Source organism: Centroberyx gerrardi, chromosome 15 (assembly GCF_048128805.1).
Source record: "Centroberyx gerrardi isolate f3 chromosome 15, fCenGer3.hap1.cur.20231027, whole genome shotgun sequence".
Taxonomy (NCBI): domain Eukaryota; kingdom Metazoa; phylum Chordata; class Actinopteri; order Beryciformes; family Berycidae; genus Centroberyx; species Centroberyx gerrardi.
Genome location: NC_136011.1, coordinates 10,792,200 through 10,806,433, shown reverse-complemented (window position 1 = coordinate 10,806,433; position 14,234 = coordinate 10,792,200). Strand labels below are relative to the sequence as shown.

General features: G+C 40.2%; 1 protein-coding gene across 2 annotated transcripts; it reads right to left on the bottom strand.

Annotated features, from left to right (window-relative positions):
* Nucleotides 1–6,005: 6,005 nt before the first annotated feature.
* On the bottom strand, nt 6,006–14,100 carry snx5 (sorting nexin 5). Of its 2 annotated transcripts, none has more exons than XM_071897946.2 (13): nt 13,943–14,100; nt 12,560–12,664; nt 12,331–12,441; nt 11,901–12,022; nt 11,586–11,709; nt 11,072–11,167; nt 10,866–10,971; nt 10,687–10,762; nt 10,280–10,319; nt 10,070–10,156; nt 9,011–9,170; nt 8,799–8,884; nt 6,006–7,861 (listed from the first exon to the last, which is right to left on the bottom strand). In XM_071897946.2, the coding sequence occupies exons 1-13, from the start codon at nt 13,976–13,978 to the stop codon at nt 7,811–7,813; spliced, it is 1,200 nt and encodes a 399-aa protein (XP_071754047.1). In that variant the 5' UTR covers nt 13,979–14,100; the 3' UTR covers nt 6,006–7,810. The 2 variants fall into 2 exon arrangements, with proteins under 2 accessions (XP_071754047.1, XP_071754048.1); XM_071897947.2 differs by having other exon boundaries at nt 6,007–7,861; nt 12,331–12,420.
* Between the last annotated feature and the right edge of the window lie 134 nt (nt 14,101–14,234).

Sequence of the window (14,234 nt, the reverse complement as noted above, 5' to 3'; positions counted from 1 at the left end):
GAGGAAAGTTGGCTGAGGGAATGTGGGAAACAGCAGGGAGGCTGAAACACCCTCTTACATTTATTCTTGCAACATAAATCAATCATATCATATCTAATATTTGGGATTGGGAAGTGGTTGTCAGAAAAATTGAAATGCAAAAAAAGTTGCAAGCACCATGTTAGCTAAAAACAACTTTATGTCAGAGCAGTGCAAAACTGCTGAACTACTTCAGTGGAGTCCAAACAGTCCAGAGTCCCCATTCATTACGTCTAAAGCCAGAAACGAAAGAGAAGAGTTTGTCCTGCCTCCTAATCTGTGATGTCACACTTCAGTGCATCTCCACTGAGAATGAATTGAAAAAGATGATTGTGAGAGTCCCAACTCGGAGGGTTAGGTTTACTTTCTGGAGATGAAAGTACATGTTCTGGCCCATAAGAGATAGGACTAGTATAAGATAAAGCTCACTCGGGTGTAAAGGTTAAAACAAATATTCTACGAGTCCACAAAGTCAGTCTCTCATTCATAGTCAATGGTATACCTCCAGGGCGTGCATTGTAACAAAGATTATAGTCTTACCGGTCTGTTTCTATCTTGGAAAGAAAACTGCTACAGTTCAAAAAAATATCTATAGAACTTGACTATGTCATGGAGATAACATATGCAATGCATCTGTTGCATTGCCCTTTAAATCAGTAGTTGTCCGTGTTCCATTTCAATTTGGATTCAGACAGATACAGTGAGGATTATCAGAGTGATTCATCCACAATCTCCCACCTACTGTCCCACTTTATAACACTTACCGTTACACACACTGACCTCCAAGAAAGTATGTTTAGTACTTGATACTAAAAGTATAATACTCTGATTTAATTGAAAAGAAAAAAGGCCTAGTTGATTATGTAATGTCAGAGGACTAACGTTACTACTATAAGTTAACCATTCTCACAAAGACCGAAACAGATACAGATTAAGATCATGCAAATCTTTTTAATGTGATGGAGATTTATCATTATTTGCAAGCTAGCTTTGTAGCTAACACTATATCAATGGACTTGGCTAGCATCCGGCACATTTATTACAGTAGAAAGTGTTGCCTACAGATTGCACTACAAGAGCTATAGTGAAACTATAAACTAAATAGACAGTCAGATCAAATCGCAAAGAATTTAGACAACTTTAAACGACTGGCTTCTTGTACAAACGTTACTTGTTAGCTTTTGAGTTAGCTGCATATAGCTTTTTACGCTAGCTAACGTTGGCTATCTGAATAAAAATTCCAAGATTCCCACACTTACCTCTCTGGTGATGTAGCTACGCTTGCTTGCTTGAGAGGGAATGGAGAGAAGACAGAAAGCTTTGAGTTGTAGACGAAGTCACTCCGGCGTACAGCTATTTATTTATCTAGCTATCTAACGTTAGCTAACTTGATTTTTTCCCCGAGCTCTCCCTCAGTCCAGTGGAGAATCCGTGGTCTGTGAAGTCGTGGCACTTTGAGCTGGCTAGACGCGCTGGCCCCGTGCCCTAGATAGCTACCATGAATCCAGAAGCCACCCGATTGGCTGGAACACACTCAACCAGGATATGAACCTGTTGGGAGTTGTAGTCTTCTTCCTGAAACGTCAGCATAGACATTCCATGGAAAGGCTCGCTTCGTTTGACCGTGTGTAGTGATTTTTTACGTGTTTTTTTTCCACAGTAATGTCTGATAATTATACAATAACTATTCAGCTCAGTAGCCATTATGGTCGTGACATGATAATGACATGTTTAGGTATGCAGGGACGGGACCTCTGCCTATTGGATGTTCGTTCATACAAAGTCAGGCAGATCTCCTTCATAGTAGTGTCAAAGACTGTCCACAGCATCAGCATCACTTCACATCCAAATTTACGTCTCAAGCAATGCTACTCAGCAAGAGGCCTCCCATGTAATCATCGCTAGCCGCACCTGTTGAATGTGTAGAAAGGTGACACATTGTTAGCACTGCAGTGACGTCCAAGTCGTGAAAGTCCTGCTTGTGCTTCAAAGAATATTTTGAACTTGTTACCACACCTTCCTCTGTCTTAAAACATAAAAGACCGTACTTCGTCAGAGAGATCATAATGATGCTGTAGCAATGTGATGCACTAACACAATGCCAGGGCTTACATCATTATGCACTAAAAAAAAAATCCATAAATTAAGCATGGATTGTGGGCAAATTAACTGACAATGGAAAGTGTAGATCCTCACCAACATATGTAGGGGAACTTTTCTGTGTCCAGGCCAGTGGTGGTCAGTCATTCAAAGCCTGTTTTTAAAAGCATCCTTGACATTAACTCTCCTCAAGCTGCTTAATAAAACTGGTTTGATAAGTGGAGGCACTTGTTACACCTCAGTCACACGTTGTTCTCATGTCTTTGCAACTAGTCAGCAAACAATAATATATTTAAAATAACCTCATATTACAGGATAAGCAACTTTAAAAGTGTTCCAAAGCACCACAGCCTTGAACTTATTTGAAGAGAATGACATTTCTAGTATGAAAAATAATAGACCTTACTGGCCTGTATTGTGGTATGCACAGCTAAGCATGGTTTACCACGCATTGCTGTATCAAGTATGTAACCTAATGTGACTGACGGCATATATAACCCAGTAGTTCCCAACTGTGGCCCCTGGGACCCAGAGTGCTATTGGTTTTCTATCCTATACCAGCTAGTTTGTTGCATTCACCTGGCGTCCCAGGTCTAAATCTAATTTTACCTTCAATTTACATTGCTGTAACTCAGTGATGTGTGGCATTTTCACTCTTCTTTCTCACATTTGCAACGCCCTATAGACAGTGACTCATGGCCAGGCAGCTACTGAAAGTTCAACATTGACCAGAAATCAGCCCCCTCTTATAGGCTACTTACTGTACACAAGCTTCGCTTTTGTGTACTTGTGTACACCTCCTAATAGCACTATTTATGTTATGTGACATATGCATGTTTCTATAGTGTATTGAGGTGAAATTGTTGCAGATTTCAGACTTTGAGACGATATTGTATGCATAAAAGCCTTGGCAGAGCACTACAGGGCAGGGCACCCTACCCTAGAAACATTTTTGGCCCAAGCATGCAACTTGCAGAACGTTTTGGTTCACTAATTCAGCTGTTCATTGCTGTGTGAATGACTGAATTCAAGATAGAAGAAAATACATTGTCCTTAAGTACAACTGCAATTTCTAATTGCAAGAAATCTTGTCTTGTTTATTGATTGGCATTCATTTAATGTAATACAACAGTACTAAAAGTCTCAGATTCTAAAATAATTAATTAGAGTGTCTTACCCATAGTGTTACATCTGTACAAAGTGGTCGGTCTCATCAAATAATATGTTCCCATATGAAATGTCTTAATTCACTAGCTCTGTAGAATGTTGCTCATTTGTTAATGTGCATCTACCAATCATTTCAAGCTGATATTAAAAGTGTATATTTCATATTGAATCACCTGCCAAATGATTCAGGGGCCTGTAGGGGATCTCCTCAAGGCCTCGAAATGATCTCAATGATTAGTATTCATTTAGTTAGAACTCAACAATTATTGAACATCGTAAATGTTAGAAGAATAATGTGGTAAGAAATTGTGATGTGGGTCTCTATGCAGGGAGGGGGAGGATGTCCTAGAGATGTTGTTTATACCGTTAATACTGTGCCACTCTGTAGGTTTAACTAAGTCATTTGGCAAGTTTCACTAGTTCTCCTGGAATGTACAAAGTAAACCTTCTGTTAGTGACTATATTCTGATAAAGGAGACGATCTCAGTGGCGTACGGCCGCAGAGCATGAGTTTTACCTGATGGGTACTAGGAAGACAGCATTTTGTTCCCTTGCTGAGGAAGAGCAGTCGGTTATTTCAGCAGCAAGCCCTGCAGGTGCATCTTTTTAGTGAGTCCCTTCAGAGGACACCGAGTTTCTATTTGAAGAGGCATTCATGCTTCATACCTCCACTCCTCCTCAGAGGCTTCTGTGTGCATTTATCTTGACTTGTTAGTTGAACCGTGGAGAGCCGCGAGACACGATAGAAGGCACAGCTGCATCCATGGGTTCAGTCAGCATAAGTCAGACGACGGGACGCTGCAGGCTTGTCAGCTCTTTCCGGTTCATGCATCTATCTACGACCTCAACCACAGAGCATTCTCACTGGTAAATGACTCGAAAAACACTTAGATTTCATTTCAGACGTGAATTGATGCATTTTCTTTTAATTTTCAATCCTCATTTGGCATGGCCTTCCATTCTGGATACTCAAATTCATGGAGCCTGATGGTCTAAAAGGTGTGTGTGTGTGTGTGTGTGTGTGTGTGTGTGTGTGTGTGTGTAGGAGCGAGAAGGTTAACATGAACTTTCAGTGAAACACGTCGGGATCATAAAGACAGCAAATGAGCAATAAATTATGAATGGCCAATAGCTGATAATGTCCTCAAAAGCACTGAAAATGTACAAAATCTTACTTCTTATCATACATTCAGTGGCTGCAAATTATTTAAGTGTGCCTGAGGGGTGATAAGGAATTTCACAACATCAGCGAAATAGGTCTTTGAAGCAAGCAGACTCGTACACATACATTAATTTCTACAGCCAAACTCCACATAGCGCATCATTGCCTCAGAAGTTTTATTTCTGTGATTAGAGCAAAATAGTACTGTGTATCATAATCACAAAGCAGCCACATAAAGGCAACTCTAAAGACTGTGTGGCTGTTCTGCTTATTCCTCACGCTCCACATAAGAGTACTTGCTCTTTGGATCCTGCTTAGCAGTAACTCTTCAATGGCATGCTTTCAAAGATTGTTTGCTCTGATCACAGCTGGCAAAATAATCTGTTTGTACTTGTGATGTGTTTTGATCTCATTGGTTCTAGTCTGCTGTGGTTTCAGCCAATCATTGAATGGACCAAAACTCAGAGGTCACTGTGACAGTGCCAGCACTGCTGCCAATATTGACAAACCCAGCGATCATGTACAGGTATATGCAGCGTATGCATGCTACCAATTCTCAGATATCCTGTCTGCACTTCTCATTTAAGCTTCCACTGCTGTATGGGTGGAATCACTGATGTGCTGGTAAATAAAAAGTTTAGCAGCGGTCCCCATATGGCCAATAGCTTGCTAAAAACCAACATGCAGTATCAGTATTTCCCCTTATATGCTATTTGATATATGATTATAAGAATATCAGAATATAAGCAATTTCTGTTCTTTATCAGGTTTTTTCAAGTCTAGCACTAATTTTGTGCATTAATGCATAAAAATAATTGCTTTAAGAGGGGGAAAATGCATATTAACATACATTAAACTAGTCTCCATGTATAAATCTGGCAATTTCTAGCCTTTGCAAGTGCAGTGTCATCAGAGAGAAAAAAACACACTTCTTGTGTAGCAGGGGACACACATAACACACAAACACACATACACCTAGGCACTGGATACACACGTGTACAGCATACACAAACACACACAAATGATAATGCAAACACTGGCCAGTGTTTGATGAATGAGCTGGTGAATACTTAAAAATCTAGTCAAAGCATTTAATCAGACTTGCCTGTGGCCTTTCACTGCAGAGATATGTATTTGTTTAGGACCGGTTGCTAAGAGCTGCTCACTAAGCAGGATATGTACTGTGCATTTTGGTGGTGGTGATTCCCGTGAGCACTCTGGCATTTCCTCATAGCTTACCTAATACACCAGACTGTCCCACCCCAGGATCCATTATGGTCAATGGATTTAACACAGACGTACATACTGTACACGTGTGCTTACATTCAAGTGCCCCCTCCCACACACACACACACTTAAGGATTGCAGAAGCACACACCACCACCTAGTGGCACGAATAGTAGCTCTCCCAAACAGAGATGGAGTGTATTGTTGCAGTGCTTACTGTAAACAGAAAAACTGCCTCTGGCCCTTAAAAAAAAAATTATAAGGGTCTAAAAGTCAAGGATTCCATATGTAGTACGAAAGGCAACTGAAAAGCCCAAAACAAATACAAATTGGCACATAACAAATTTGGGAAAGTAGGATTTATTCAATGCCATTATTACAAATTTATAAAATGCTAATGTTCTGTAAGAAAAGCATTATGTGACGTAATTCACACAGCTGTAATCCATTAGAAATACATTCAATTATCAAAAAACTCTCTTTCATGCATTTTTAACACTCCACTGAGCCTGGTAATGATTGCAAAGTATTTTTCATCTTCTTAGTGCATTTTATCTAAATGAATTCTTAAATTGCTTCAAACCAACAACTGTTTTGAGATATCAACGGTAAATATTTCAGGCCTGACAAATAACTCATCAGTAACAAAAAGGAATTTAGGGGAAAAGAAAGATAAAAACACACGGTCACTATCCATTGACAAGGCATAAATGAATGGGTAGAGTTGGTTAGAGTGAAGGAGCTGGTAAAGGCATAATACATGTAGTACTATGCAACAAAGAAAAGCTGGTCAATGAAACGCAGAGGTATTATGGCTGCCGCCAGACAGTACAACCCTGAGCAAATAAAACCACAATGCTCTGAGTAAATTCAGACTCATATCCATTGGTAATATACTTTTTGTCTGTTAAAACTGCTAGAAGTTCAATAGCCAATACTTTGACATGTTTCCCCCTTGGTCACAACTTCTGTTATAATGTCTGTATTAGATTATACAGCATATCTGCTACAATGGGTGGCTTGACAGCACCCCAGGCTCCAACCCACTAATCATCCAGTAAATGAGCACAAAATCAATTGCTGACACTAATCAGGATTGAATAAAAAAATTGATTCATCCATACATATGCAGTAATCTTGTCAAGGGAATGTGCGTCTTTGACAACTGTGGGATCTGAAGCCAGTTATTACAAAGAGGAATGTGAGGACAAATCCAATGGTCCATTCCTGAGGTGCAGTGTAGCTATTTTTGAACACACAAGGATCTTTCTTGTCTTCTAAATCAGTGAAGAGCACTTTACTAGTGGTTTAGAGAAGTCTGGCTTGGTTGTACACTAATCTCAGAGTCCAGGAATGCAGAACATGAGGACATTTTTCCAGGCACTAGTTTTCCCCCCTCTTGTACACTGTACATTTTCTGTCCGAAACAGTCCCATCTGTGAAACTCTTCCATTACCAAACAAAAAAAGCCCCAGCTGGAAGCAGATTAAGCATATGAATCATAAGACAAAGGTTATGGCTATGCAATGAGCAAAATAATACACATTCTCTATACCCATAAAAAGGTAATCAAAACGCATTTTAAAAAAAAGAAGCAAATTCTGATGGAGTAGGCTCTATGCTACTAGTATCTGTGCTTAAGTGTATGTGAGGAAGAAAGGAAGAGGTTAGAACATGCCTTTGCACAGGCAAAAACATGATCGAAAAGGCAAAATTTCTACCATCTGCATCATAATCATGAAAAAAAATGAGAAAGCAAGATTTTACAAAATAAGAAAAAAATCACTCATAATTGTGCTGAAAAAAATATGGAAGACCTTAAGGGTGCTGGCAGCCTCAGTCTCTGGAGGCAATTACATTGGGTGAGAAATCCATGGATCATGGAAAGGACAGACCACAGATCAGAGGACAGGGAATCTGTAAACATGGAGACATACTGCTACAAGACACTTTTTCTTGTGCAGGTTTTTAAAGTGGCATCTGACCCTGGGGGGGTGGGGTGGGGGTGGGGGTGGGGGGTGGTGGAGCAGAGATAGGGCTTGGATTCAGGTTCATGCAAGGCCCTAGGGACGCCAGGATGCCCTTCGCTGTGTCTGGTCACTTGGTGATGGTAGGACAGGAATGCTTGAAAACAGGTCAGTTGCTCTTGAGCAGGTCAATGCATCCCTGCAAGAGAGTCACATTGTTCTGTGGAGAGAATAAAATAGCAACGTTATTCTCCTGAAGGATATTTGCTCAGAAGTGTTTGCTCTGTTAGAAGTCATGGGGAATGTCATACTGCCTCAGTCTGCTGGTGTATACACTGTATACATATCACATGTTTGTGACCTGATTCATCCTGTTATTGCCTCACCCTTCTATTCACTTTACAATCTCTCACAAAAATCCACCCTGAAACTTTTTAACACTGTTAAAATACTACTACTAATAACTACTGACGATGCAACTTGCATTCTTGAGCCCATTTTGTTGTTTGGATCACCTCCAACAACAATTTTTTTTTTATTCCCACAGATAACTGGCCAAACATAGACGACGGTGTCATGTTGATATATTTCCAGCGCAGCTACAATGGAGTTTTACAGCATTATCCATCTAAAAGGTCAAAAGTAAATGTCAGGTTTTGGTGTCAGCCCCTCAGAATCAAAGAGGGCTTCTTTCTAGACTCAAATTCATTGTAGAGGAAACAGGAGACACCAATTTCTTCAGGCAATTACATTACAGTAGCCTCAATAGACCAGAATGCAATGCAGCCACAAGACATGTTGTGTTTTTTTCTTTTTTTGACTGAAAAAAAACCCGTCTTGCAGGTACTATATTGTTACTATCATTAAAGCTATTGCTCACTCCACCTACATATACTGAATGCAACAAGTTCAGACATTCTTTGGGGGTTGTGGCATTCTGGGAAATCGTCACCTGAAGTAGAAGCAGACAAGGTAGGTACAAGTGGGTACACCGAAAAACGTAAATTACAACACTGGAAATAACACCTGGATTGCACTGAACATCACAGACTGATGATATATGACAGTGTCAGATTATCGGAGGGTGGAATTTTCGTTTAACTATCTCACATACACTCACACACAAAACCAGAAGGCCGCTGTATTGCGCTGCTCACCTTGGCATGCTTTATCTCCAGCTCAGCCATCTCTATTAGGTTCTTCCGGAAGGCCACAACACGCCTGCCCTTGAAACTGGTGAGTTCTATAAGGAAAAATACCATGTCGTTTAAAAGGGGGGAGTTATAGGAATAATTGCATGATCTTGCACAGTACCTGTATATACCGCACACAAAGAAACCTGAACAGAGTGAAGTACGCATTCACAAACCTCTCTTCCCAGACTCTGAGAGCTTGTCAAACTTCTGCAGACAGTGCTGCTGGTGCTCCTGTGCCTGGGGAATGTCCTTGCTCTTCAGTCGCGCCTTATCCAAAGCCTTGTTGGAGTTCTCATAGTCAGCTAGGGCCCGGGCTCGCCTGTACAGAAGGTCCTAACAGACACGGGCCAGGTAGTTTAACAGGCGGAACATATTTAGCATTCCACTATGCTCAACATCAAACAGTTAAAATCTCATTTCCTTGTTTGTGAAAGATAGATGTGACAGGGCATTTCTGTTATGAGTGCACTAGAAAACAAAGATAGCTTTTTCAACAAGTTACAGTCACAATGCTGCTATGAGCGTATTGAACATGTGTCCAATTATTGCTTACACTTTGCAAAGAGACACATGCACCTTTGTTATGTAAGCCAGGGTTTCCTACTGTGCCTGAACTGCAATGATTCAAATCATTAAGCATTAAATTGGTCCGCATGCTAAATATAACTTTAAAAATCTTAATACCAAGTTGCCCAAAGACAGGCTGCCTTGCTGCTCTGAGTAGTACAGACTATATTCCCTTCATATTTTGTCGAGTCAGATTTACTTACACAGACCTTTGAAATAACAGGTTTGTGACAGCGCTTTACAGAAAACAAGAGGACACAGATGCAAATAAAAACAAGAGATGATAAAACAAGGGATAATAAAACTGAACAGGCAGACATGTTACTATCTAAGCATGCAAATTGGGGTCCTTTTGTCAGGCATGAGTGAAACCAGTTAAGAGCAGTGTTGTGGATGCCATCAAGATTCCCTACAAAGGTCCAGGAAGAAGCCATGCTCAACAAAATTGAGGACAGTGAGGACTGATACTGAGCCATGGTCTGCAGTTAATAGCAGATATTTTGTTATTGTGATTAGACCTGCTTCAGTGCTGTGCTGACGTCTGAAATCAGACTGGAGCAGGTCATATATACTGCTTGAAATAAGAAAGTGCGCGAGTTGCTTAAACAAGCAGCATAGTTGTCAACCTGTCTCTTGTATGAAGGCAGGAGAGAAAGATGTCTGACCTTGGCAGCCTGGATGTCTCTCATGTAGTATCTTAGCAGCTCTGTGAGTTTCAGCTCCTGGTCAGATGCCACTCTACCCTCCACTTTCTGCAGGGCCACAAATGAAGACATAGCTACCACAATGCATGTAGGAATACGGATTTTAAAAAAAAAGAAAAAAAGAAGGTGACAAAGTTATCTTAATTTGTTGGTAGATGAGGTTCTCCTTACCCTAAGCTTCTCAAACAGGTCTGCCAACTTCTCCAGGTGCCTAAGAAAGAAATGAAACAAAGCCATAAGATGGAAGAAAACTGTCCGCAATTATTTATTTGCTAAACATGTGAATTAACTTAATACCATTAGCACACAATCATCATGATTCTCATACCACAGCATCTTGAAAATGATCCATACATGCACTCACTTGTGGCAGTCCACCACAATATCAGATACAGTAAGCCCAGGACTGATTCACCAAACTGATAAAACAAAGTGTTTCTTATTTTATTTGACTATGCCTCTGCTGCCTGGCCCAGCTTGCCACCACCACCACATATAATCCTAAAAACTGAGAAACACTGCATGCCTCTGTAGTAATGTCCTTGCACGATAAACATGAAATTATGTATTGCGCTCACTTCTTAAGTGCTGTAGTATCATCAGCAGATAGACTGTTGAGAGTGGCAGAGATGTGAATGTAATCATCAGCAACATCTGAAATTAGAGAAATTAACAATCAGAGCTAAACATATTCCAAATATAGATGCATTCATATAGAAAACATAATGTAATATGATAACGTAAGATCCTCAAATACTTTTGTGCGAGCGGGTCATTTTCTCTGCTTTGACAGTGGAATCTTTTATCTTGCTGTAATAGTCGAGCAGGAAAGTCTTCTCCTGCTCAAAGAAGTCATCAACTTCCTGTGAAAGAAACAAGACTCAAATGTAATCTGGACAGACGGCCAAAAGCATGCTTATCTAATGCTGTCACCCACATAAACAGTTCATGTGGAAGCCCCACCTTTATCCCCGAGATGATGACCTCATCAGCCGTCTTCACCATGTTCTTGAAGAAACCTCCAAACATTTCCTTGGCATTCTTTCTTCTCACACTGAGCTAAAACAACCAAAATTATCAGGAGAAAAGTATTTAGTGTTCCAAAACCTACAAGAGGAAGATAATCTACTTCTAAAGGCTAATTATATTATTTCCAGGGAAGTTAACCATGTTTGTTGTTGTATCAGTAGTTCTCTTTTGTAGTATCATTATGTGACACAAAGACAGTGTCCATTTCCACACAAAATATATAATGTAGCCTATGCTATTCTATAAGACTGCTGCCTAATTACAAAGGATCAAAGTGTTTTACTCTTAGCCAGCCTCTGTTAATCAACACCACTGACAAAGACTACACAGAAATTAAAGCTGATCTCAGCAGGATGTAGGTTATGTGTCACAAGTCTCCTGTAAACTCTACTTCCTCTCCCTCCAACTGACGGCCCGGGAAAGGAAGTCAGCAGTATGAGGAACTCACATCCTGGTCATACTCCAAGAAAATCTGGAAGTTTCTGTCCTTGCTTAGAATGGAGTGAGAAGACAATCTCTGCAGGAAGACTTCATGGACTTGGACAGTCTTCTTGAACACAGCCAGATATTCACTGAAAAAACAAACAAACAAACAATAAAAAAATAGCATACTACTGCTAACTTTTTAACCCCTGCAACAATATTTCACTGAGCATATGTTCATGAAAGATCTAACATTATATTGCCAAAAGGACACTATTAATTTAGAAAAATGTGAAATGCGGTGTTTGGCTTGATTGTGATTACAGCGTGTCACACTCACGCCTCCAACTCCTGCTTCATCTTGCCGTACTCCTCCTTGGTCATAGTGGCTTCGCCTTCCCCCAATTTGTGCATTTTCTCTCTTGGGCTCTCAAAGTCAGGCTTTGGTGGAGCTGGGGGAATCTATGAAGGGACAAGCAAGAAATAAATGAATCAAAATACCAAGAATGGTTCTTATTGACAACTGAATATATAAAAAGAACTCTCCAACTGGAGACACCCCATGCATAAAAAAAATAATTATCAAAAGGATAAAAAAAAAGTCATCATGGTCATTGATGCCTTTGCTTGAATTTCCTCTTTTGTCAATCAGTATACAAACCCCTAATACAACAAAACTAGTACACAAACCCCTAAACTGGTCATATTGCAGCCTGTGTGTGTGTGTGTGTGTGGGCGTACGTGTCATATTTGTGAGTAGTCCAACTCACAATTAGTCCAGCGTAGTCCTCTGTCTCAACCAGAGTGTCATGTAGCCAGATGAAGTCTTCATGCTGTCTGGGAACTGAGAACTCTGGCTTCTGGAAAGAGCTAAGTGTGGTCTGGTAAGATAGTTGGTGTAATAACAGTCTTTAATAAGGAACACTGGCAGCATGTCATTCAATCTTTTAAGATTAGGAGAAATATTATTTGTTTGAATGTGGCTAGGTGAGTTTTTACCTTTGTATGGACAGTAAACTTGACTTTGTCTCTTTCACAGAGTGCATCAGGAATGTCAATGAGAAGAGAGGCATCATTGTTTAGGTCCACAGACACAGAGCGCATCTAAAGAGAAAGAATACACCAAGGTTATCCAATAAAAGTATGGCTAGCTGATCCATTATTGTCATTCACCTCTGCACCTTAAGAGTACGCTCACTATACTGTAAGTGTACTGTAAATTTCGTCTGTGTTTGGTAAGTTTGTTAATGCTGCCTTCAACAATCATCCAACATGTTTCTGTTCTGACGGAATCATAAATGCCATTTAGTTCACTTGATTTCCCCCTTCTGAGTTTTCTGTAGCACACTGGGGACTTAAACTGTAGAGAGTGGGATTGGAAAGTAGTAAAAAAAAACATAGTGAGTGGTTAATTGAGCTCCTTGTTCAGCTCAGACCCACTGGTCCAGCACACCTCACAAACACTGTCTAGAAGGGCTCCATCCATAGAGCCCTTCATTTATATTTTAGAGCACATGTCCCCATAATTGAAAAATGCACAATATTGTTGCACTGCAAACCCTGCTTCAATGGGTTTAGTGCATCAAGTGCATGGGTGAAGTCGGGTTAAGTGGTTTGGAGGCATTTTTGGTTGGGGTCCAGGCAGGCAAAGTCCTAGATGTGGTTTAAGAGTTTGCATTGATTGCAGTTCCCAAAAGCTTGCTTATTTGGATGATTATATTAACACAAAGAATAAACATTGACCCGATTAGTTATTCTCTTGGTGGAGCAAGAATTACTATTGTCTCAAATTATTAAGAACTATTTTTCCACACTTTCTAGATTCATTTTTCCAGCAGCTGTGGGTTGCTGTCAGTGCTAAATTAAATGGAGGGAGCCATCATACCTTGCCACCTGCCAGCTTTAATTCTGGAGCATTGAATGCCCCATACAGCCATGTTAGCTTATTAGAAGTCTAGGGAGTTTTCATGTCAGTATCTAGCGTTAGCCTCAACAAGTCAGTGCCCTGCCCAGCTGTGCATTAAATGCAAATATCTCAACGCCCAAACGGCGTTAAGATATTTTCTTGCAAGCTGTGTCTTGCTGTGAACGTTAACGTATAATACTAACATTTTTCATATGCTAACTCGGTAGTCAACTTAGTTTCTTTCTGCACACAGACTGACACTACTCATTTACCGGATTAGCTAGATTTCTCGATAAAAGGTTAGCATTAGCCATCAGCTGACTGTTATGTAGACAAAAACAACAGAAGTTAACGTTAGCGACAAACATTTACGTTGCTTAAGCAAAGCTAACGTTAGGAAGCAAACGTTAATGTTAGCTAGTGCTAGCAAGACTGGCATTTGCTATATTATACCTGTCTTGTCCCGTTTAACTTACCTTTTCTTTATCGATTTCATCTGGGGTAGATGTCATGATGGGGGGACTGAAATCAACAGAATGATCTGAAGCTGGTTAGCCAAACCAAATAACAAAAATATACTGCAGGAAGCTCTCTTTGCGAGCTGGTTAGCTGACAAACTGTCAAACCGTTTTTCTCGCCCTCATCCTAATGACATAATAAATCCCGCCTTAAAATGAATTTGACTGGACAGTGTCAAATTTACAAACGCAACGATTGGTTTTTACCTAATCAATCATGTAACTTTGTTGTCCCTGCGGTTTGCTGTGC

Excerpts from the sequence above, each read along its gene's own strand:
- snx5 (XM_071897946.2), bottom strand. The coding sequence starts at position 13,978 with ATGACATCTACCCCAGATGAAATCGATAAAGAAAAG. Across the intron at positions 12,442-12,559 it reads AGTTTACTGTCCATACAAAG|ACCACACTTAGCTCTTTCCA; the intron begins GTAAAAACTCAC and ends CTATCTTACCAG. Across the intron at positions 10,763-10,865 it reads AATGACCCGCTCGCACAAAA|ATGTTGCTGATGATTACATT; the intron begins GTATTTGAGGAT and ends CTCTAATTTCAG.